This window comes from Rissa tridactyla, chromosome 3, assembly GCF_028500815.1.
Source record: "Rissa tridactyla isolate bRisTri1 chromosome 3, bRisTri1.patW.cur.20221130, whole genome shotgun sequence".
NCBI lineage: Eukaryota > Metazoa > Chordata > Aves > Charadriiformes > Laridae > Rissa > Rissa tridactyla.
In genome coordinates this window covers 76,328,631-76,351,026 of record NC_071468.1, presented here as the reverse complement: position 1 = coordinate 76,351,026, position 22,396 = coordinate 76,328,631, and the positions used below count along the sequence as shown (strand labels likewise).

Below are 22,396 nucleotides of genomic sequence, written 5' to 3'. Positions count from 1 at the left end.
AGGGACATTTAGATTAGACATAAGGAAGAAATTCTTTACTGTGAGGGTGGTGAGGCACTGGAACAGATTGCCCAGGGAGGTTGTGGATGCCCCATCCCTGAAGTGTTCAAGACCAGGCTGGATGGGGCTTTGAGCAGCCTGGTCTAGTGGGAGGTGTCCCTGCCCATGGCAGGGGGGTTGGAACGAGACGATCTTTAAGGTCCCTTCCAGTGCAAACCATTCCATGATTCTGTGGTTCTAAGTAAAGGCATGTAAGTCTTACGTGCTTAAGCAAATTTGTTTGTAATTTACTTGCTGTTGAGCTGGGGAGAAATAAAGCTTCTGGGCACGACATGTCAGAGAATAGCTAATAATATTAAATAAGTAAAGAACATGCCATTTTGCTTTTTCAAGATACTATAATGCAAAGCATGATTGAATTTTTTCGAGGTAATTTTCTATTAATGAAGTGACTGCTAAAATTCGATCCTCTATTGTGCCACTGCCTTCTGTGAGTTGGAGATGCTTTTGGATCCTGTTGTAGGTGAGCACTGATTAAGCACTGATGCTTAGATAGCTTTTCCAGTATAATTACTAGGGATATTGTCAATACACTAGCACATTGTAAATCCCTTTCAAATACATTTATTCTAGAATAAAGATGCAGGGCGCAATACCAGTAATGATACTGCAACATAACATTCTCCTTCATTAACTGGGGGGTAGGGGGGCATTGTGTCAATTTAAGATGAATGTAAATGAGCCTTTGTACAGCTCTGTGAAACCAGGTCTTTTGGAGCACTGCTACCTAATCAGCCTTTTTCTCCTTTGCCATCTTCTCTGTCTTCAGCTGCATGTGCCCTTCTGAGTTTTTCCCTTCGAGTTGCTTGAGAAGTTATTCTTTTGGTTAGCGCCTCTTTCTTGTCCCTTCATCTATCAAGTTAAATTTTTATCACAACAGGCTTGGAAACGCATCTAAATACTGAAGCTGAACTATGTCTATACTTTCTGGTAAAAACTTGGAGATAAGGAATTGTTGGATTCTCTGAAACTCATTGTTATACGTATGTTTGCGCTGATGTCTAGTATTTTTTTCCCAACTATCTTTCAAAACAGTTACTTGTGAATTCTGACTTCTACCTTTTGTAGAAGTCTAGTTTTCACACGGTTATATTGAATTAGTGGCTATTTTAATTTACTCTTCTTTACAAGGTCTGGTTTTAAAACATCCTAAAAAAAAAAAAAGCTTGCCTCCAATCTTGCTATTGTTTTCAAAATGTGTGCATGAAGCATTTAAAAAAAAAAAAAAAAACACACATGCAAAATTCTGCATGTGTCTTAGATTATTTCTCAGTGAGGGCCTGACATGGGTTTTGCAATCAATATTTTTTAAAAATAGAAACTTTGGCCAACATACTCATCTGCTTTTACAGTGCTTAAAGTGTCAACTTGAGCTCAGCCCTAGTTTGGTCTGAAGGGAAGTAACGTCACACATTTAAAAGTCTGTATGTGAAAAGTGATTTATTAATATGTCTATTTTATTTCAGGAAGATGTGGAAACAGGAGTACACCTTGATCCTGCTATCAAGGAAGTTCAATACAATCCCACTTATGATACCATGTTTGCACCTGAGGTAAGAAACAATATTGATCTTTAGAGCAGAAATGCCTTTGGCTTAAAGGGCAGAGGTTCTATAAATCTCCTGTGAAATTCATATAAAATATATCTTCTTTGGATGCTTGCTATATTTTGAATTTTGTCTGGGCAAATTGAAAAAAAGATTCTAAACATGTGTGTTGATATTTTTAATGCTTGAATTTTAATATTCTCCGTAAAGCTGTTCTAAGAAGATCTTAAAATGTTTATCAGAATTATAGCTACAGAAATTAAAAATCAAGCTAGGAAAACAGCATTATAAAGATGTTGAGTAAAACACGAGCTGCATCAAAATAGCCTCTTACTATTTTCACGTTTTTGCTATTTACTCATCATGCTACTTTGAGTGTGATGAATGGTTCTAAGTCTTGCGGATATATGGCTCTTAAGAGGAGGATTTAAAATTAAAATCCAAATACTTTCAGTATAACTATTCACATCAGTGTTAAGTACTTTAGCAACTTAAGCTATGCTAAATGTGTGTAGTAGAAAAATGATTTTAGTCTGAATTTGGACTGCCTGGTGCCATGTGAACCACTTTCTATTTTATTATCTGAAAGACAAAAATAGCTGTTCATTTAACTCTTTTCAGTATCTAACTTCTTTGTACCATTTGTCTGTTAGACCAGGGGTTAGCATTCTAGGTAGACAAAGGCTGCATCAATCCGAATTATGATTTATGTTTAGAAAGCCATTTCTGGAACCACATAAATTGGCCTTTACATCGCAAGCTTGCATTTTGCAACATACCAAAGCCACGAAGTGTGTGAGCAAAAATACTGATTTAAACTTAGTACAGTGTTACCTTGTGTAAGTGTTTTAGTTAGGGAAGCCTAATGTGGGACAGTCTCAGGTGTCTGCAAATGTCTGACGAGCATAGCGGTTACAATTAAATTTAGTTTGATATTAGTCTCAGTGAATTGCATTTGTTTGTATTCACTGTTCTTTTCCCTAACCGTGGTATGGTCAGGAAGACTAGCATTTGTCATCTCGCAAGAAGAAAAGCAAGACAGGGTTTCATAAGTGTATTTCCTGGAATAATACAGCGAGTCCCCAGTGCTTTTTAAGTGCACAAAAGTATTCTTGGCATTGTAATTTTCGTATTAAGTACTTGAGTTTAGTAGGAGCTGATATCTCTTTCTTGATATCTCCCCCTTACAAGAGGTAGTATGCTGTGGGTTTGTCTTCTGAATGCTTGTACTGATCACATACTGAATGGCAGTGTTTTTGTGTCAAGTAGTTGATATTGATTTGTCTTCTGTACCACTAATACAGGCTAGAAAGTTCAGTCATGAAACGAGCTGTTCAAAGCGACTGTGTAAGCAATTGCTGTGTAAAATAATAGAGCAAGAAGCTTATTCAATAGCCATAAAGAAATACAAAGTTGAAGTCATTTTGCGTTACAGATTTGGAAAGACAAGTCTTTTTCTTTCCTGAAAAAATGCAGATACATTAATAAGAAATTAGTAATTCTGATGTACTTTCTTTTAACGCTATTGATGTAGTTTGGACCAGAAAACCCATTTAGAACTCAACAGATGGCTGCACCTAGAAATATGCTTTCTGGATATGCAGAACCAGCTCACATCAATGATTTCATGTTTGAACAACAAAGAAGAACATTTGCAACCTATGGTAAGTCCTTAACAGTAGAATTGACCTCCACCTTTATTATGCTCAGGTCAGACAAAGTAAGTTGTTCTCTTTAGAACAGTTAATAGGACTGCAAGCTCTGTAAATTGCTTTTTAACAGACTTACGAAAATGGGGAAAGGTCTTTGAATGAGAATCTATATGGCTGGAGATCATAATATTTATTTGGGAAATCTCATTTTGTAATTCCCTTTGAAACTGTAATCAAGTGTATGACCTCCTACCAAACCCCTCTTAATTAATCCTTCCATTAGTTATATCAGTGTAGAAAACACAAATCAAAATTTCACACTTTTAATATGACAAATAACTGTAGATCTGTTATGCAAATAGATTCTTTCATGTGATTCTAACTAAAGGTAGCTCTCTCAAAGCCAGGAGGAAGCCTTACTGAGTTGTCACATTCTTCAAAGTGGTTGACTGTAGATACGAGCTGAATTAACAGGAATCGAAGAAAGTGGGAATGCATTACTAAAATATTCTTAGCAAAGACAGGCCCAGAGGATTCTATATTGGGGGTCATTATAGTTGCTGCTTTCTTGAAGAACCTTTTCACTTGTAAATAGTTGCATTTGAAAAATGAAACATTTGAATTTTGAAGAAGCTTGAGTTTCAAATAGACTCTGTATAGAATTGTAAGAAAAAATGATTATTTTTTTTAATAGGGGAAACATGGAAAGGCAGTGGATTCTAAGCCTTCTTTTGGACACGTGAAAGAACAAAACTGCCATGTATTTACATATAATGGGTTAATTTTTCTTCTCTGTTTCATTGTAAGATTTCATTTCTGTCTTAAACTTGACTGCAAGAGCTTGTCTTGCAAACATGAATCTTTGTTTTCAGATCAAGTATCACTTTATATTCTTCAAATTCAGTCTATTAGGCAAGTTGTGATACTTCCTGTGTAAACTTAGTGTCACAACACTCAACTCTGCACAAACAGACCTGTGTCTTTCTTTATTCGTATTTACATTCAAAATACTACTCCCTGCAAACTATCATGCCTCAAAATCACCTCCCTACACACGAGTCCTCTTAAATTCATTAAGGCTTTATTCATGCATGAATTTACTTACTGCATTCTGTGATGGACGAGATTGGAACTTTATTGCTAAGTCTGTGGGAGCCATGTATTACAGTGAAACCTGCCTGAAATCGGAGACTATAACATCCCCAGTTTCTCTTGGTATTTGGGTTTTATTAGAGGTTTTCCTGTAAATGTTAAAAACTTAAATGTATTTAAGACAGTTGTTTGGTTTTTTTTCTTTACAGTTTTAGCTAGTAGGTACTTTTCACTGAGTTGTTAGGATATGGAATATAAGCAAAATGCCAATATTAAGAAATGGATGTCTAGTTCCGTAGCATAACTTTTATGTACTTGACTGCAATTTTGATGTTAGAACTTGACAGACAATGCAGGTAGGAGCCTATTCAGGATCCGAATAGACAGATTAGATTTTGTTCTGTGAAATTAAATGTTGCGTTGTGTGGGTTGTGTATTTTGGGGTGTGTGTGGTGTAAAATAGATAATGGAAAAAAGAGTCTGTAGGCATATAGTGTTTGGTTTGGTGGGTTTTTTTGTTAAATTTTATTTAGGGGAAGACAGAACTAGTGTGTCTACTCAAAGCTCCTGCTATTGCTCTATATCATCAGCGTACAGCAACTGCCTTGAAAGCTGTATTACAAGAGAGTATAAAAATATGTTTTTAAGACTGATAACATTGGCAAATGTGCAACTATCATATTTGGCTTCCTAGAAATGTACAATAGATAATGATCTGGATACGGTGAAAATGGAATTATGAAAAGGCTGAGATAGGCAATTTAAACTACAAGAACAAGCACTGAGAAGCTGAAGCTGGAGCTAGAAGATGCAGTAAATGAGCATGATGCCCTGGCTCACTAGGGCACTCCTTTAAGTTGTCAGAAAGTTGCCTATTGAAAAATTCAATGCTCTCTTTTCCATTTGGAAGCAGGTAGTAAATATCTTCTCGGAAAAGACCAGGTATAAAACCGCAAGTATAATTGCTAGGCATAAGTCTAAGTCATACATGTTTTTAATGACTAAGTCATAACATATTGGAAGAACAGAGAGTAAACCTCTTAATTAAAAGCTTCAGATCTTGAGACCTCTGGCCTCTATTAGGCTGTTTAGCTAAGGCAGGAGGTCTCAGACAAATCTGCAATGGCTAGCATGTAGATAAGCAGTGACTATAAATGAAGGACAAGCGTGGTAGGAGAGAGAGGGGGTGGTAAATGAGATCATGTATCCAAAACAGCTCAACTGCTGCAGAGTCTTTCAAAAAAAAAAATAGTTTTGTGTATCTTAAAAGTTAATAGTTAATATATATTCAGAAAACCCAGATATTTTTGGCAAACAGTCTTTCTCGTCTGCTTCTCTTGCAGTAAATATTTACTGTCAAAAGTACTTTTTCCTTGTGATGCTTGGATAGCTCAGAACATTCGTGCTGCCATTGACTGAGGGTCCTTCCAGCCCTTTATTGTATTAGACAGGGGGGCAGCAATGAGCAATGGGCATCTAGTGAGGTGTAGAAGAAAGAAGCAGGTGAATAGTGATACATCTAAATACTATTTTACAATGTGTAGTCTCAACCAAGGGCAAGGTCTCTATTCATTTTCAGTGAATTTGTTGAGTTTGTTTGGGTTTTCTTTTTGACACATTTGTCCATCTCTTTCTTGAACCCATGTAATTTTTCTGTGTATGTAGTAACCTGTTGCAGGCAATTCTGCAGCTTACCAGCACCTTGTGTGAGGAAGTACATCTGTTTTGAACTTGGAGAACTTAAGAACCTTCTAGTTTGACTTGATATCCCCTAGTCTCTTGCGTTGCTCATGACACCATGAGCAGTCATTTCTTATTCATCATTTCTGTGTCACTCATAATTTTATAGATCTTGGCCATAACTTAATTTCAGTCTGCTTTTTATCCACCTGAAAAGATCTGGTCAGTCTTCCTGTTCCTCTGTTGCAGCCTTTCCCTGCCTATGGCTGTGCTTGTTTATCTTCTGTGTCTCTGCTAGTTCCACTGTATCGTTCCCGAGATGAACAGCAAAGCAGCGCGCAGCTTTTAACATGTCGTCTCACCGAGAATTTGTTCTGTGGCTTATGAGAGTCTTTTTCCCTTCAGTTTCTAAGAATTCTTAACATTGCGTGTTTCTCTACGGCTTTGAGTAACTTCGTAAAAGCTACTTGCTCCCTTATTCCAGATCGTTTATCAATATGTGGAACAGCATGGATCCTCCAGCAACTTTCCTGTGCTGTGGAAACTAACCATTTATTCTTGCCAGTGTTTTAATAACTTTTAATCAGTTGACCATGTAAAGATCTGTGGGTTTTCTGAAGTGTCCTTGAGGCACCCTGTAATCAGTCTAACTTGGTTTGGTAAAGGTATCCAATGTCAACCAAGCTTTGCTCATTCACGTGATTGTCACTTCAGAAATATTCTGGAGGTTTTGGCATTGTAATTTGCCTGTACAGAAAGCTGTCTTGTCTGCTCTGCTGCGAGATATAATGCTCATCCAAGTGCCTATTCGTTGTTTTCTTTATTATAGTTTCTACTGCTTGAAACTTCTAACCATACAAATGTCTGGCTGGTTGACCTGAAGTTCCTCAGTTCTCCTCTGAAGCATCTTTTGAAAGTTGGCATTGTATTTAATATGTTCCATTTCTGTCATATTGAGGCAATATTAAGTGAGAGTTTTTGCACTGTGGTTCGGCTTTAGATCTCTTGGATGACTACCATCTGGTCGCAGTGTTTTGCTACTACTTACTTGATTCTTTAGTCTCCTGACATTTCACTTTAAGGTAGGTATTTTGTCATGTTACCCATAAAGAAAGGTTCTGGTATGGGAGCCTACCCAAGCTCCTCCATGGTGAACATGTGCTCTCTCTTCATTCCTTGGTCATCTGTTGGCCTACATGCTCTCTGGTATGCTTTCTGCCCCTGCAGTTTTTGACAAAGGACAAGTGTCAGTGTCAGTTTCTATACCTTATGTGATTTGCTCCTTGCTTTTTCTGGGGTTTTTTGCATTTTTTTTTTTTGTTGGGGGGGTGGGGGGGGAAGCTGGAGTGGCTGCCTTACTGTAGTATTTACTTTGTCTGCTAGAATTTGTTCTTTGTATTTTTCACATTTGGATGCAATTTTTGAAGAATAGTTCCTTATTTCTAATAGTTTCTCTTTACATACTGTTCAATTGGGCTCACTTCCTTCTGGTGTCTTTAAAGTCATCTTTTAATAGCTGGCAGGCATTAGCTCTTTTTCTCCTACGTGGTGTCTTTGAAGCGTCCCTGCATTTGGAAAAGGCTTTAACCCTTTGGTGCTCACTTTCTGGTCCTTTTTAAAATCTTCTTTACTTAATATAGCTGTTTTAAGACTGAGATCGTTGTAGTAAATGTTTTTACAGCTTTCTTTGCTTCCTCAACACTGTTGATTTATACTGCACTATGGTCATTGCTAAAATGGGTATCCTTAGAAAAAAAATCTTAAAACTAAGTTTCCTGCACTGCTTAATTGCTTTTTTTCCATATGACTCTCTAACATGACTGCTTCATGGTACAAGTACATTGTGTAAAAAATGCTGTTTTCATCACATTGGAGTGTGAGATTTGCACAGTCTGCTACAAGGAGGTGACTAAAATATGTCATTATTACTGTGCTTCTTTCCCAAGCACATGTTTAATCTCTGCTACCATTTCATGGTTGTTGCGTCTTCTGGCTGAACGGTCAGTAAGGGAGTCTTGGCAACTGGACTCACCACTACTTAAACCTGGAATTTCAATCCAGAGGATCCTTTAATGCTTGTTTAGACTATTAACTTGTTAATCTGCTCTGTCTTTAAGCTTTCTGTAGCATATAGAATGTTTTTCCCCCACTGGTATGACCATTTTATTTCTGTATTCTTTCTACCTGGTAAAGAATGAATTCTACCCAATTATGTCAGTATTGTCCAACCAATTACATTAGTTTATGAATTTTAAACAAGATCTTCCTATTTCACTATGTATTATTTTTAGCCTCTGCTATTTTTTATGCATGCTTGGGTTTTTCATTTCCCTGCCCTCAGTTTAAATAGGATTCTGTGCTTGTTGCTATCCCTGTTATCTGAGGTTTCAGATTTCTGTGCTACCTTTTGCTTAAGGATATGGCTTTTTTGAGATAGTGTGTCATTCCAAATTGCTTATTTTTCTTTGCCTATTGGCTATCCCCAACTATTCCATCAAAAAAGCACTCTCTGAACCTTCTCAGTACCAATAACCTTTTAAATCTACCTATCTCAGTAAGGTTGCCTTCATTCCAGGAGTTTGGAGAGATAAAGTTGATGCAGGCCCTGGAGATGTTTTCCACATTAGGGTTAAGATCTGTAGCTTCTCTTTGCAGTAAACAACCTCTTGAAAATGAGCTGCCCTCCTAGAGTGTATTTTATACAAATTCACAAATACCATAGCATAATTGAGTCACTTTTGTACTGTCCCTCCGTCCATGAAAAACTGAGGAAGAGCATGCCAAATGCAAACCTCGTGTCTCTGACAGATCAACCAGGCCTCAGCTTCTTTATCAAGAATGTGTCTGTGATACCAGTGTTTGGAAGTAGTCAATCTTAGACTGCTCTAGTCATTCTCTTTTTTTTTTTTTTTTCTTTTTTTTCTTCCTAGACCCTGGATTCTTAAGCTGTCATTTCATCCTTGACCCCCAAGAGATTGCAAACCCTTGTTATTGTGAAGGCAGACCTGCTTCTCTTGTCTTTCAGACTCCCCAGAAGGAGTCAGGGGATATTCAGGTCCTGTATCCACAAACAACAGCTTGAAACCCGTGATCTAGTCAGATCTCTTGAGTCAGAATTGCTTCAAGGTCATTCCTATTTTTATACTATCCTGCATGGGTTTAAAACCTACATAAATGTTGTTGTTGCAGTTTTTTCACGAGTGTAATAGTTGAGATTTTATTGATACTACCCTGAACCTTTTGTGCTGCAAATTTAAACTATTTCTTATATTCCCTTCAGCATTCCTATCAAGCCATGAGTCGTTGTTGTCTCTAATGTTTCACATATTGAAACTACCTTTGGTCCATCAGTTTTTCACCTTCTATCCTTTGTCTCTTTTTAGACTGACAAGCATGTTTCTTCAATCTTTTCTAGGCTTTCCCCCACCCCCAGTATTTTATTATTATTGTTACTCTGAATTTTCTTTAAAATACATTGCTTAGAACTGGACGTGCTAATCTAGATTAGGCCTTGCCAGTGCTCTTCCATGTTTTATATAGTTTTTCCTTTGCAGTAAATCTCAGATTTCTTTTTTCTTTTTTTCTCATTGATGTCAGATACACTTAATTAGTCTATCAACACCACTACCCTTGCAGCCTGTATTATTTTCCACCGTACCTAATCAGTTGTTTTATTTTTTTGGTATTTGTCATTCAGCATGTCTTTTCAAGTGAAATATTTCACACTTGTTTTTGGTGTCAGCTGCAGGTTTTACACGTATGTGATGCTTTGCTGATGGCATAATCCATAAAAGTATTGAATAAAATAGTCCAGGCAGGCCATTTTATAATCTTGTATAAGATCTTCCCCCAGTTTGGTGGAAAGCCATTAATAATTGCTCTGTGAGAGCTGGACATTTTTTTTAATTGGAAATCAGTTTTGCATCTGCAGTTATAGGTAATCTACCCTATTTTGGATCCATTGATGTAAGGCAATCTTCTTATATAATTTTCAGCTATTAAAGAGAAGGCTTTCTCTCTGGAAAAACCGATTTCTCTTCACGATCTATTATGATGTAAATGGCCAAAAGCTTAACAAGCATTATTTTTCTAATGTTGTCCTTGGAGCATGGCTAAAAAGACTAGGAGGTCCTAAAATACAAACACTTGTTTATTCTTTTGTATCTGTACTCTCAGCAGAAGCAGTCACTTTTCTTGAAAAGACCCTTTTGAGCTCTGTTTAAAGAAAAAAAAAAAAGACAGTATACTCTCCTTAATTATATGTGCATATATAAATTTTCAGTGTCGAGTGGAATTACAGATTTTTTAGATGCTGCACACAAACTGTTCATGAATATGGTAGAAAAATAATTTCACAGCTATTACAGCATCAGTACTTGTCGTCAGTGGACTGCTTCATTCATGCAGCATTTCGTATTTTTAAATTCTCTCCGTCACAAGATATTAGTGTCTTATTAAATAAGAAACAATCTCCTGTCCATGTATCTCAAAGCTCTTTTTGAGTATTCAGTAACTTGGTTATATCAGGATTACTTCATCAGTAAGACTGGTATTTTAAGAGCTTAAAATGACTCTGGCTTGGAAATAACATTTCTGTGTTTTTTTCATCTACTCATGTTACATGCAACACCTGCAGTCGCTATTACCTCTTTCAGTTGTAGGCGCTTTATTCTCTGATTACTTTGATCCTGCGGAGAGGCCAGTGCAGTTGGAATGGGTCAGTCCAGCTGCCTTGTTCCACATACCTGAGCTACCTTGGGTCTCTGTACGCCGCATTGCACAGTACGGTGTAAACATACCTTAATTAGCTGTCTTTCTGGAACGCACATCAAAGTCTGCTTATTTAACCAACCATTTTCAGAGGCACTGAAATTATGGATGTAGGTGGAATTGTACCTTTCCTTGCTAAAACGTAGCGTGAAATATCTGCCTCCTAAATACAACTGAAGGAGACGTAGGAGTCAGGGCACATTATATGGCATACCAACTGAGTAGGATAAAAGCAAGCTGTCTTTTGCAGCTGCGTTTCGGAGTCCCAGCCAGAAAGAAAAGATTCTCTTTCACATATCCACTAGAAAGTAGAAATTGTTCCGAGCTTTGCTATGAGAATGATGCTGGACCAAATTCAACCCCTGTAAGAAGTCTCCGCTTCCACGGGAAGCTGTGCTCAGCCCTGGGGCCCTATTCATTAGAATACTGTCCCTCTTTTACAACTACCAAGCAAATAGAGTCCCAGAGACTGTGTCAATACAGTTGGAGGACAAGTAAACCACTGTATTGATTTTGACATAAATCCAAAGTATTATCTCTCTGCTGTTAACAGAAGCCTTATAGCTTGGAAAATAAGTCATTGAAATAGTGGCTTAATAAAAGCGGCAGTTAAATTAGTGAAAGTCTAATTGCAGTGTCTGCTCAGTTTGGTTATCCATGGAGGTAAATCCTAATAACAGCCTAGAATACCTAAGCCAAACAACAAAAAAGGTTGTAGTGGGAATTTGTATTTCATAAGAGGTCATTGGTATATATGTCTCTCCCTGTATCACATTCAGGGAGCATCTGGGCATATGTTGTTCCATGACTGGGTCTTACCAGCTTTGAAGCTCCAGAGTTGGTCTGCATATGGATTGCTCCATTTGTGTAGGAACCCTTGCTGTGTTCTTGGAATGGCTCTTCCACTAATTTCAATAATAAATTTTTTTTCAGCATCTAAAAATAAATGAACTGGACCATCATCTAGGACAGTAGTCTTTCTGAGAAATGGTTGGGAAGATGATCTCCTTTGGCTATTGGGATGATGTTCATAGGTTCTCAACTTGTGCAAACCCAAGCGCTTTCATGGACCATTGGTCTCTGTGGTGGCCTGGGTAATCTCCCACTGTTCATGGGAGTCTCTGTGAATCAACAAAAACATAAGAATTAGACTGAATGCTGTAAGATTTCTTTGATTTTGTGTGTGTGATTACTTTTCCCAGTGATTTCATATCTTCATTGCTTCTCCACCCCCCACCCCCCCTTTTTTTTTTTTCCCTTTCTGATACAGAGAAATTCTCATTGGGTCTTCAAGGGACATTTTGTCACTTGAATAATATTTAATAAAAATTGGTGATATGTCCACCAGGGTGCAGTCTTTCCAAAAAAAAAGCCATGGTGGTCAGTAAATGTTTAGTGCACCTGTTCCTTGGAAACTAGATGAGTTTATTTGTCTCTTATTCTCATAAGATCATGCTATCCACTTCAGGAGAAATGGAGAAAAACTGTAAGATATGCATATTAAAATTAGAACCTCAGTATCAAAAATTGTAAATATCCTCAATATCTATGAAATGCTGATACATTTTATAAATTATTTATAAGAGTAAATCCAGCAGTTTTTGTTGTTTGGCTTGGAGTTTTTTTAACGAGACTGAATAGCTGTAATCAGGAAATGAAGAAGTGAATACTTAATTCTTTTAAAAACAAAAGGCCATTGCTGCTGCCTTTGATACTATCCACGTTAGTTAAAGCAACTGCTTTCAAGTTGAAGGAACAGGCTTTCACAACTCTGGCAGGAGGAGGATTAAATAATTTCTGCAGGGAGAAACAGGATATGCACAAAGCCCTAGAAAACTTCATTTGCTTTTATTTTTTTTTTCCCCTATCTCTGTCCTCTTCCTTCCAGCTGCTGCCATCCCCAGGACTGCCAGAGATGAGTAGCGCTCACTTTGACCCAGCAGAGGTAGTGGGCAGGGGCCAGAGGCTGCTGCAGAAGCTGGAAGGTTCTCTGTGTGCAGCAGCATGGGGCTGGTTTCAGCGTGACTTACTGCCTTTGCAGACCAAGGAACAGTGCCCCGAACTAAAGCAGCATCTGTTTAAAATCACGTGTCACTAACAATAAGATTTTGAGCTAGTCTTTTCCCTTATGCTGTGTTACAAGAAGAAGAGGTTGCTATGGCATTTCAAAATCTCGTGTTTGTATAACAGCAAACTGCTCTGAATTCAGTGCTGACCTCTCTTGGAGCAGGGTGTTGGGCCAGGGGCCTCCTGAGGTCCCTTCCCACCCTCCTGAGGTCCCCCCTCCACCATTCTGTGACTTTGCTCCCCGTGACTACGCTCCCTTTGTGTCTTATGTTAACTGTTGCCTATTATATTTATTTACTTCTCTGTTTTGTGCAAATTTAAGCATTCTGGCAGCAATGCATACTCAAAGACCTCATGGTAATGAGTAGTAGTTTTGTAATAATCCTAATACCCAGGGCAAGTGAAAACTGGATGGGATTTCAAAGTGTCAACCTTTCCTCATCCCTAGCTCCTTGAGAGCCAACAGGAAAAAAAATCAGCGAATATGGAGGGGGGGGGAAATAAATGCTATACAAAACTAAAAAACTTGATATAACAGTATTTTATTTCTCCTCTTGTTCTAGGTTATGCATTAGATCCCTCAATAGATAACCCTGAAGTTGCTACCAAATATATTGGTTCAGTAGAAGAAGCTGAAAAAAATCAAGGTAAATAATCCAGAATGTCATATAAATTACTTGCAACTGATGACAGTTACTGTTTCTTCACTAAGAAATGGAGTAGGTGTTGGCAAAGGAATGAATTATGAGAGACTTACCTATGTCCAAAGACAATAAAAGATGTGTTCCAACTGTAATGTGAGGAAGGAAGAGAGCTATTGGGGGGCTTTGTTTTCCTGAAATAGCAAATATTTCAGGCTAGGATTTGTAATTGGAACCTAGCATGTGCCATTACATGAATAGAATTGATCTGTATATTTGAAACAGAGCTTTTTGGTCTTCCTAAATTCTGTCTTAGCTAAAATTGTCATATGGCTGTATTAGGATACTTGTATGTTGGGCTAATCACCTTACCTGTGCTACTCGGTAGCAAACTGATTGCTCTGTATGCAGCCTCTAGCGTCCTGTTGGGAATTGCATGTTATCGCTGTTTAGCAGAGTTAAGCTGTTTGGGTTATTTAGAAAAGAAAAAGCATTGGAAGGTTGCCAAATGGTAAAGGCATAGCGTGCCACTGGGAGGATCGACTACCAGAGGCATGGGGTTTGTAATTAATATTTTGATGCAAGATATTTAACACTCAGAATGACTTATTTGCATTGGAAAACTCTATCTGTGTAAACTTTACAGTTATACTTTCCCTTGCATGTCTTTTTTCTAACATCTTATTCACATGTGTATACAAAGGTTCTTTATTTCTGTGTCCTCTTCCATGGAATATATCTGAGGTTCTTTCCTTCCGAAGTAGGTTAAAGAAAATAGACTTATTTTGGTATAGCAGCTACAGGCATTAGACAGAATGGCTAAGATGAAATCATTTCAAAAATTAAAAAATAACCTTTTCATAATGGAATTTTAGTAATTTATTTTAAGAAAACTTCATTAATGTACGAATCCATCATGTGTCACTACTTAAATTTTTACATTGCCTATTTCCCTTTGTTTATACAAAGCTCTTTTGGGCTCTGTTGCACTAAGTATTGCTGATGCTCTAGGAAAACATTGTTTGAAAATTACACATAATTGCATATACAACCTTTTGAAAAACTTTTAAGTCATTACTGTAACATCTTTTAACTTCATTTTCTTTTTTTTATCCCATGTCTATATTGCTTAATAGTTTTGACAAATGAAATTCTGAGGGCACAGCATTTGTGGAAAGCTAGCATTTATATGAAAGGACAAGATAGTGAGTGGTTGGAGGTAGATGACTGTGTCAATGGGAACAGACTTATTAGTAAGGCCTGTAGCGATAGGACAAGGCGTAATGTTTTTAAACTAAAAGAGGGTAGATTCAGACTAAAGGATGAAATTTTTTACAATGAGGGTGGTGAAACACTGGGAACAGGTTGCCCAGAGAGGTGGTAGATGCCCCATCCCTGGAAACATTCAAGATCAGGTTGAATGGGGCTCTGAGCAACCTGATCTAGTTGGAAGATGTCCCTGCTCATTGCAGGGGGGTTGGACTAGATGACTTTTAAAGGTCCCTTCCAACCCAAACTATTCTATGATTTTATGGCATTTTACTAAATTAAAATACACGGTTGGGGTTTTGGGAGACTTGTCTTATTTTGGGGTTTGGGGTTTTTTTTTAGAAACTGAGAGGTGAGGAGGATCAGAAGCCAATTGTTAGGACTCTAGTCTTTCAAACACTGCACTGTTTAAAGTATGAAAACTGATGTATTCGTACAGTCTGCAGACTTATTGTTAAAAATGCATGGGTACACGCATGGTTAAATTAACAAACCATGACACACAGTTTAAGTGGTTCCTCTGTTACTGTACATAATTAGCTGTGTTCGTAGTTAGAAAAGCTAGTGATGCTTTGGCCAATTTTGCTCAAACATTTTTTCGATTTTGCTGTGTATTGGAAGGAGTGGTGGTGGTGGTTTTTTCTTTTACACTGGCTGTGATATGACCTATGATGTTGTATTCTGTGTTAGCATCTAGGCAGTGTATTGTTTCTTTCTTCAGGTTTAACAGTGTTTGAAACAGGACAAAGGAAAATTGAAAAAAGGAAGAAATTCAAGGAGAATGATGCATCTAATATTGATGGTTTTCTGGGACCATGGGCAAAGTATGTTGATGAAAAAGAAGTAGCCAAACCATCGGAAGTAAGTATTGCTCTAATACAATAGATACAAATTGTTAGTACGTTGCAGTGGCTTTAAACAGAGATCCAGCTGCACCCGTAGTTTTTCCAAGCAGAAGGTCCATGCTATGCTTTAGGGTGATAGAAGCATTTCAGGTGATACATCCAAATAAAGTGTTCCAAATATTCTGCGTTCAATTATTTGCAGGACTGTTTGGAAATAAAATTAATTGCATCTGTGTGCAGTGTGTGGAGTCTAATTAAAAGATGTTTATAAACAGAAGTAGTTTGAAAAGAACTGAAAGTAAAAGTTTTTTAAAAAAGAAAAAAAAATAAACAGAAAAACAATTACCCCCAAAAAAAAACCTCTCTAACCAACATATATCCTTTTTGTTCAATTGATGTTGCTTGGCTGTAGTCTACAAATGAAAGATAATATTTAATTCTTTTAAGTGTACATAGCTATTTAAATTATTCTGGTTTTGATAAAGGTATTCTCTTTATTGATATTTAGAAATATTTCTAATCTCGTTTAGGAAACAAATGTGTTCTTAATAGTAAGTAAACAGTAATGCAGTTCTGGATTTTGTTATGTGATTCTGAACGCTGAATTTTTAAAAGTCAAGATCATGTTTTATTTTTCCAGGAAGAACAGAAAGAGTTGGATGAAATAACAGCTAAGAGGCAGAAGAGAGGAAAAGTAGAAGATGATAAACCTGGAGAGGAGAAGACTATATTACATGGTAATGGCATCTTTCTGCCTGTTCTCATTTTCTTGCTCACTGTGTTTTCTTGCCTGCTGCGTTAATTAGTAAGGATGGCAGACAGCCTCAGCAAAACTGCTGAGGCACCTTGATGTTTCTGTATTGGAGATAATAGCGCTCACGGGCATAAGCGTAAAGGACAGGGAAAGAGATAAACTTGGACTAATTCCACTTCATACTGTGAAGAGCAGCGTGGAAATGTCATCTTTCAGGGTACTGTTTTATTTATTTATTTTTAATGGTACTAGATGCATATATCCATTTCCTACTTTACAGAGCAAACATTTTAAAGTTATGAGTTTGGCTTAGTTTCAGCTTCGGAATTACTGCAGTTTTATGTGTCAGTACTTTCATCAGCAGGTAGTGCTTTGAGTTATGGCTTACATACAATTTAGAAAATCACTTGGACTTTATACTTCCTCAATTCTTAATGTAAATGTTCTTGCTGTCATACTATGAATAATTGTGTATCAAATAATCATCCTGTGGAAGCCTATAGCATGTGGTACCTGCAAAGAAAATGGTTTCCTAATTAAGTAAAATTAAGAGATTTCTGGATACTATTATTTCAACTCTCTGCATGCAAAACAGTTCTGCCTGATATTGCTTGGCACAGATAGTTGTGTAAACTGAGTCTCTGCAGCCAGGCTTACATGCACAAGCTGGAGCATCCTTTCTTACGTGCGTTAAAGAAGTGGCAACGAGGTATGCGTTGCCGACATTAGTACTTCATTCTGTTTATATGTAGTAGATTGTGACAATATTTATTGAATAGTGATGAGCATAACAAACCTGAAATTTTAGCCATGGAGCCTCCTATAGAATAATTATTTTGTACCCAGCTTTTCGTGGTCTCTACTTGAAGTTTCACAGTGAAAGACCTTACAAGATAAACTTTAATTTTTTCAAACACAAACATTCCAGAAATATGCCACTTTGTAGACGTGTGTAAACAAGGATACTGTGCAGAAGGGCACTTGTACAACCAAAACTGCCATAACAATATCCCCGAAACCAAGCAATTAATCAGTGCATAGCTTAATGTCATGGCTATCCACCGCCAGTCTACTCTGAAATACCCATTTCCATGCATAAAGTTAGTGTAAGCAAACCCTTGTTGGCCTGAGGAACTCTCTTGCCTTTGATGAGTAAGACGTGTAGGGGGGAGATTGTCTTAATATTCAGATTATCAGATTCCAAGCAGATTTTGCTGAAATGACTTAATTTGAGCTCAGCTGAGCGCAAATAAGATTCCACATCTGTGTTCTATGAAGCTGGGTTTTCTTTCCCCCACCTGTGCCCGACCCTCTTCACAGCAGAGCAGCTGTGTTGAGAAAACCCTTAATTGTGTGTGGCTGTTGAGCCTTTTGAAGATTATAACCTTTTAAAATACAGGCTCTTGGATTCTCAGAATTCTGTGTTTACCTTTTCAGTTAAGGAAATGTATGACTATCAGGGGAGATCTTATCTTCATGTCCCTCAAGATGTTGGAGTTAATCTCCGTTCTACAGTGCCACCTGACAAGTGCTATCTTCCAAAGAAACAAATCCATGTGTGGTCTGGACATACAAAGGTAGGAAGTCCTGTTTGTGAGCATGCATCATAAAAACCCACTTCACTGTGTGTCTGAAGCTAGTAACTTCTGTAATAATGAAGTATCAGTAGAAGGAAGGAGTATTTTCGTCTTTACCACAGTATGCATGTAATTGGTTGCATTACATGCTCACAGAAGGTGTTTGCCTGCATATACTTTTTCACGAACATAGTGACTGCCTGACCTCCTTTTAAGGAGCAAATATTATTCAGTTACTTCTCTAGGATTTGGAGTTATTTCCTAAACTACTACATGAGTAAGATTAAGGCTAGTTCTAGAGATCCCTGAAAATGCTTTTTCTTTCTAATAGTAAAAGTACTTAAGGGCTATTTCGTATCAAACTTATGAAAAGTTACATAAGTTTTGTGATTAGGATGCATCAGCATTACTGGGTTCCCAAACACAGCCGTTACCTTTGAGAGGTGTGCCCTGTTAAGAGTTTTCTTTGATGATGCTACTTAACATTTACAGTTTCTTCTTGTGCCAGAGACTGTAACTATATACGTAATTTTGGTATTAAAAAAGTGTTTCACTTAACAGGTTTTGTAAAGCTTATACTCTTATACTGTGTTGCACTGGATAGCACCTCAATGAGATATGAAAGATGGAAGAAAGGAGGACACAGGGTTAGCTTTCACCCTTTTTCAGTTGAGTCACAACTCTGAACTCAATTCTTTAATGATTGCTGCATCAAAGAGCTTGTAGCTGCAACTCTCAGTGCTGTCCAGAATAACATCTCCTCCCCAAAGCTCTAGTCACTCCTCTGCCTATTATGCTATTAGAACAGACTGATGCATAAAATAGCTTTTTCCTTCAAACAAGATATGGATAACAGTATCAATAAGACAAGCAAAAGAAAGATGGACTGACAAATCTATAAAAGCTGGGAGATATAAGTAGACAGTGATAGGGAGGATAAAGCACCCAACTCCAACCAGGGGTGGGAGGAACTGGATGGAATATGAATAGAGTAATTGACATGAAATTGAAAGAAGGGACATCAAACTGAGTACTTGGTGTTTCTTTGGACTTCTTCTGGAAGGAGTACCTGAAATATAGGTAAATGGGAAGGTGCTCTGCCCAGGGAATCTGAGTTCAGTGGGTAGAAGCCACTGGTAGTATATGTAAGAAACGGAGCTGGCCAGAAAGTATTTTTGTGGAAAAATTCCTCACTTGCCACACCTGAAAAGACTTGTTATACAGAAACAGTCACCCAAATGCACAATTTGTATTTCTTTGCTGTGTTAACCACAGTAATGGTGTGAGTGTTGAAGGAGGGTATAAATAGAGCTTTTGAAGCAAATCAATGTGTTGCCAATAACAATTGGTCAAAAAGCATCGCTGTTTCTAAAATGGAATGTGGGTAGGTTATTTCTTCTCAAGATACAGTATTTGTATATTTTATGAAGATCAGCTTTAGCTTTTTCCTTAGAAAAGAGGGCAAATGAACTGAGCAAATATCTAGATGTTCCACTTACTGTTTAATTATGTCCTTATTTACAGGGTGTCAGTGCAGTTAGATTGTTTCCTCTCTCTGGGCATATACTGTTGTCTTGCTCTATGGATTGCAAAATTAAGGTGAGTTATTTTTCTGGTTTTACATGTATATTTTATACTATCATTTAATACAGAAAATGCATTTTAGAATACTTAAACATTTGATACTTCTACCAAATACCTTTTGTCTGTGTTGCTTTTATTTTTCTTACTTGAATTTTAAATTATAAATTCGTTGGAACAAAGAAAGAAATTATACACAATACCGTGGGTGTTAGAACAGTGTTAATCATTTAGTAATAGCATTTAGAGAAGGTCACAAGTTCCTCATGTTACTGCCTTTGTTATTATAATAATTCATTTTCTGTGAAGCCTAGTTTTACAAATAGCAATAGATTTCTGCTGAAGTGTTTTACTGAAGCATTTGTGGTCTTGAGGTAATCTCATTTTAGTCCAAAATAAATCATATAGAAAGCTGATAATTTTTTTTTTTTCTAGCAAAACTTTAGGGCTTTAAAGGGGATTATGGTATGGGATTTTTAGTTATTTTAAGGGGGTTTTGCTAGCAAGAAGGTGATAGAGCATTCTTGTGAATTCCTGGGTAGATAGTTGTGATTCATCAGTAGAAGGTGTTGCCGTATATGTTTGCGCTTAATTTCAGCATCGTTATTGTTTAACAATTGACATCTTTTCTCCCCATCCCTTTTTTTTTTTTTTCCAAGCTATGGGAAGTATATGGCGATCGAAGATGTCTACGAACATTTATTGGTAATAGTCTTTTTTTTAAACTGATGTATATTTAAAACAACTTAATGGGAGGATATGATTTAAGTTAGCTTATGAATTTATCGTAGAGAGGACCTGTAGGCATCCAAGGCAAATGGTATTCAGTATGATCTTGGCAGTAAGAACTGAAAAAGGTGCAAGTTTTTAGTGAACCTTTGTCCTTATTCCAAGCAACTTAATGTTGATGTATAACACTTTATGACCCCTAAACCAAAACATTAGTGTACTGCAGTCATCAATACTTCATGCAAGACTCCTTTCCAAAGGTGAAGTTGTGAAATTAAATTGCCCCATCTTCCATGTTGAGAACAGCAGCCCTCTGTATTTATGCGGTGAGGGCATCTCATGGTCTTATGATCCCACCTGAAACAGGTGGTCTCTTCTGTGCTGAGTTTCTAGTGCAAAAGCATGGGGATTTATTTTTTTTTTTTAGGTTCAGGTGCTATCTTTGTTCATGTGACAGGTGCTTTATAAAGCAGATAGCTGAGAGAGAGAAAAATACAGACTTCTTAGCAGCCTTGAATGCAGAACAAAAGCAGATGATTCTCCTTTCAAAATGGGAACATTTCTAGAACACTGAGTGAATATATGTTGAGCAACGATAAAGAAGTCTCTTTTTCACCTTATATTTCTGATGACAGCAGTGTGGCGAAGATGATGGCTCAAAAAAGGGTCTCTTTCAATAGACTGCTCTTTCTGAACAGTTTGACTGTTTTTCTCAAAAGGTCCTTATTATCAACGAGATTCACCTGCTATTTTGCTATATTTAAGTGCCAATATTTTAACTAAGAGATGTCCTACAAGTCTGATGCAGCGGTCAGATGAAAGTATTGAGGTTGAGGGTTACGAAGGTTAGCGCCAGATGAAAGCATTCTTAATTTTCTGATCTGATATTTCCTATATTTTGTACCTGTTTTCTAATTTTAAATGTTTCTCCTTTAAATACATCTCCTGTACTGTTTGTCTCTCCTCTTTTTCATTAGATGCTGACATTTATTACAGTGTTTTAGACCTCTCTTGCAGTTCTTAAGTGTGACCAGAACAGTCTTTGAAGCCAACAGTACTGAAAGTTCTGCTTGTGTAACAACTTATGAGTGATGCGCAGTGGTTGGTGCTGTGCAGTGCCAGTGTTTCTCTCCCCAGTGCTTTGGAGGTGCAGGGATTTTTGGTTGTTATTCTCATCATTCTTTAGGAGTTGCTTTTTCTTTCTCACTTGAATCTTTCTTTACTAGTGCTCATGAAGAACTTCAGTAAGTGATTTCCTTGTTCTCTTTGCATTGCTAAAGACTGGAGCATTTAACTTGAATAATGTTTTTGAAAAAAACGGTAATACATGAATGGATAAAAGTTTATCATCACATTTTTTCTATCTTGTAGGACACAGTAAAGCTGTTCGAGACATCTGTTTTAATAATGCTGGCACTCGGTTTCTTAGTGCTGCATATGACCGCTATCTTAAACTCTGGGACACTGAAACAGGTAGGCTTGTATTTGTAGATGCTGTTATTTGGCACTATGTTTAATTAATAGTAAATATCAAGATATATTATCAGTCAGTCAGGATGTTTCCAATTATCCTCAATATCATCTTGTAATTCAGTGTTCAGGCTTTCATTAGTCTTTTTTTCCTAAATGTTTTGTTGTTATCTGTAATGCTGCAGTTGACACTACCTATACACCTGTATTTCATATACCTTTTTATTTGAGAAGTTTGATAGTTATTTGTAATGCTAGAACAATGTTCAGCAAAAAGACAAAATTTTACCAGATCAGTTAATTGCATGTTTACATTTACAGGCATAAAATTAAGTAATGAAATCACACTTGAGACCTAAATATGTTTAATTTTGAGGAATTAAGTCACTTGATCTGTCGGTTAACCTGAACTTGAAGAGCACTCCAAATAAGAAAAGGTGGTAGAAACTGAGCTGCTGGTATAGGGAGCGAAGGGTAGCTCTGATGCTCTCACAGAACTGCCTGGGAGATACTCTGTAACATTCTGCTCCAAATAGTTTCTTAAGCTGAAAACACAGAGGATAGATTTTTGTCAGTATTCTTTTAAACTTAAGTCTGTTCCTAAGACAGGAAGTTCCCACGTTTGAAAAAGATGTTAGCTCTCTTGGTTAGCAGTGCCACTG

At 37.2% G+C, this 22,396-nt stretch overlaps 1 protein-coding gene across 1 annotated transcript in view; it reads left to right on the top strand.

The window, feature by feature from the left end:
- CDC40 (cell division cycle 40) overlaps positions 1-22,396 on the top strand; it is a 42,465-nt gene that overhangs the window by 9,359 nt on the left and 10,710 nt on the right. The window contains exons 2-10 of the mRNA XM_054194853.1: positions 1,527-1,613; positions 3,142-3,271; positions 13,432-13,515; positions 15,500-15,639; positions 16,264-16,360; positions 17,815-17,954; positions 19,479-19,553; positions 20,195-20,240; positions 21,636-21,737. Coding sequence (XP_054050828.1) covers positions 1,527-1,613; positions 3,142-3,271; positions 13,432-13,515; positions 15,500-15,639; positions 16,264-16,360; positions 17,815-17,954; positions 19,479-19,553; positions 20,195-20,240; positions 21,636-21,737 — 901 coding nt within the window. The remainder of the gene's footprint in view (positions 1-1,526; positions 1,614-3,141; positions 3,272-13,431; positions 13,516-15,499; positions 15,640-16,263; positions 16,361-17,814; positions 17,955-19,478; positions 19,554-20,194; positions 20,241-21,635; positions 21,738-22,396) is intronic.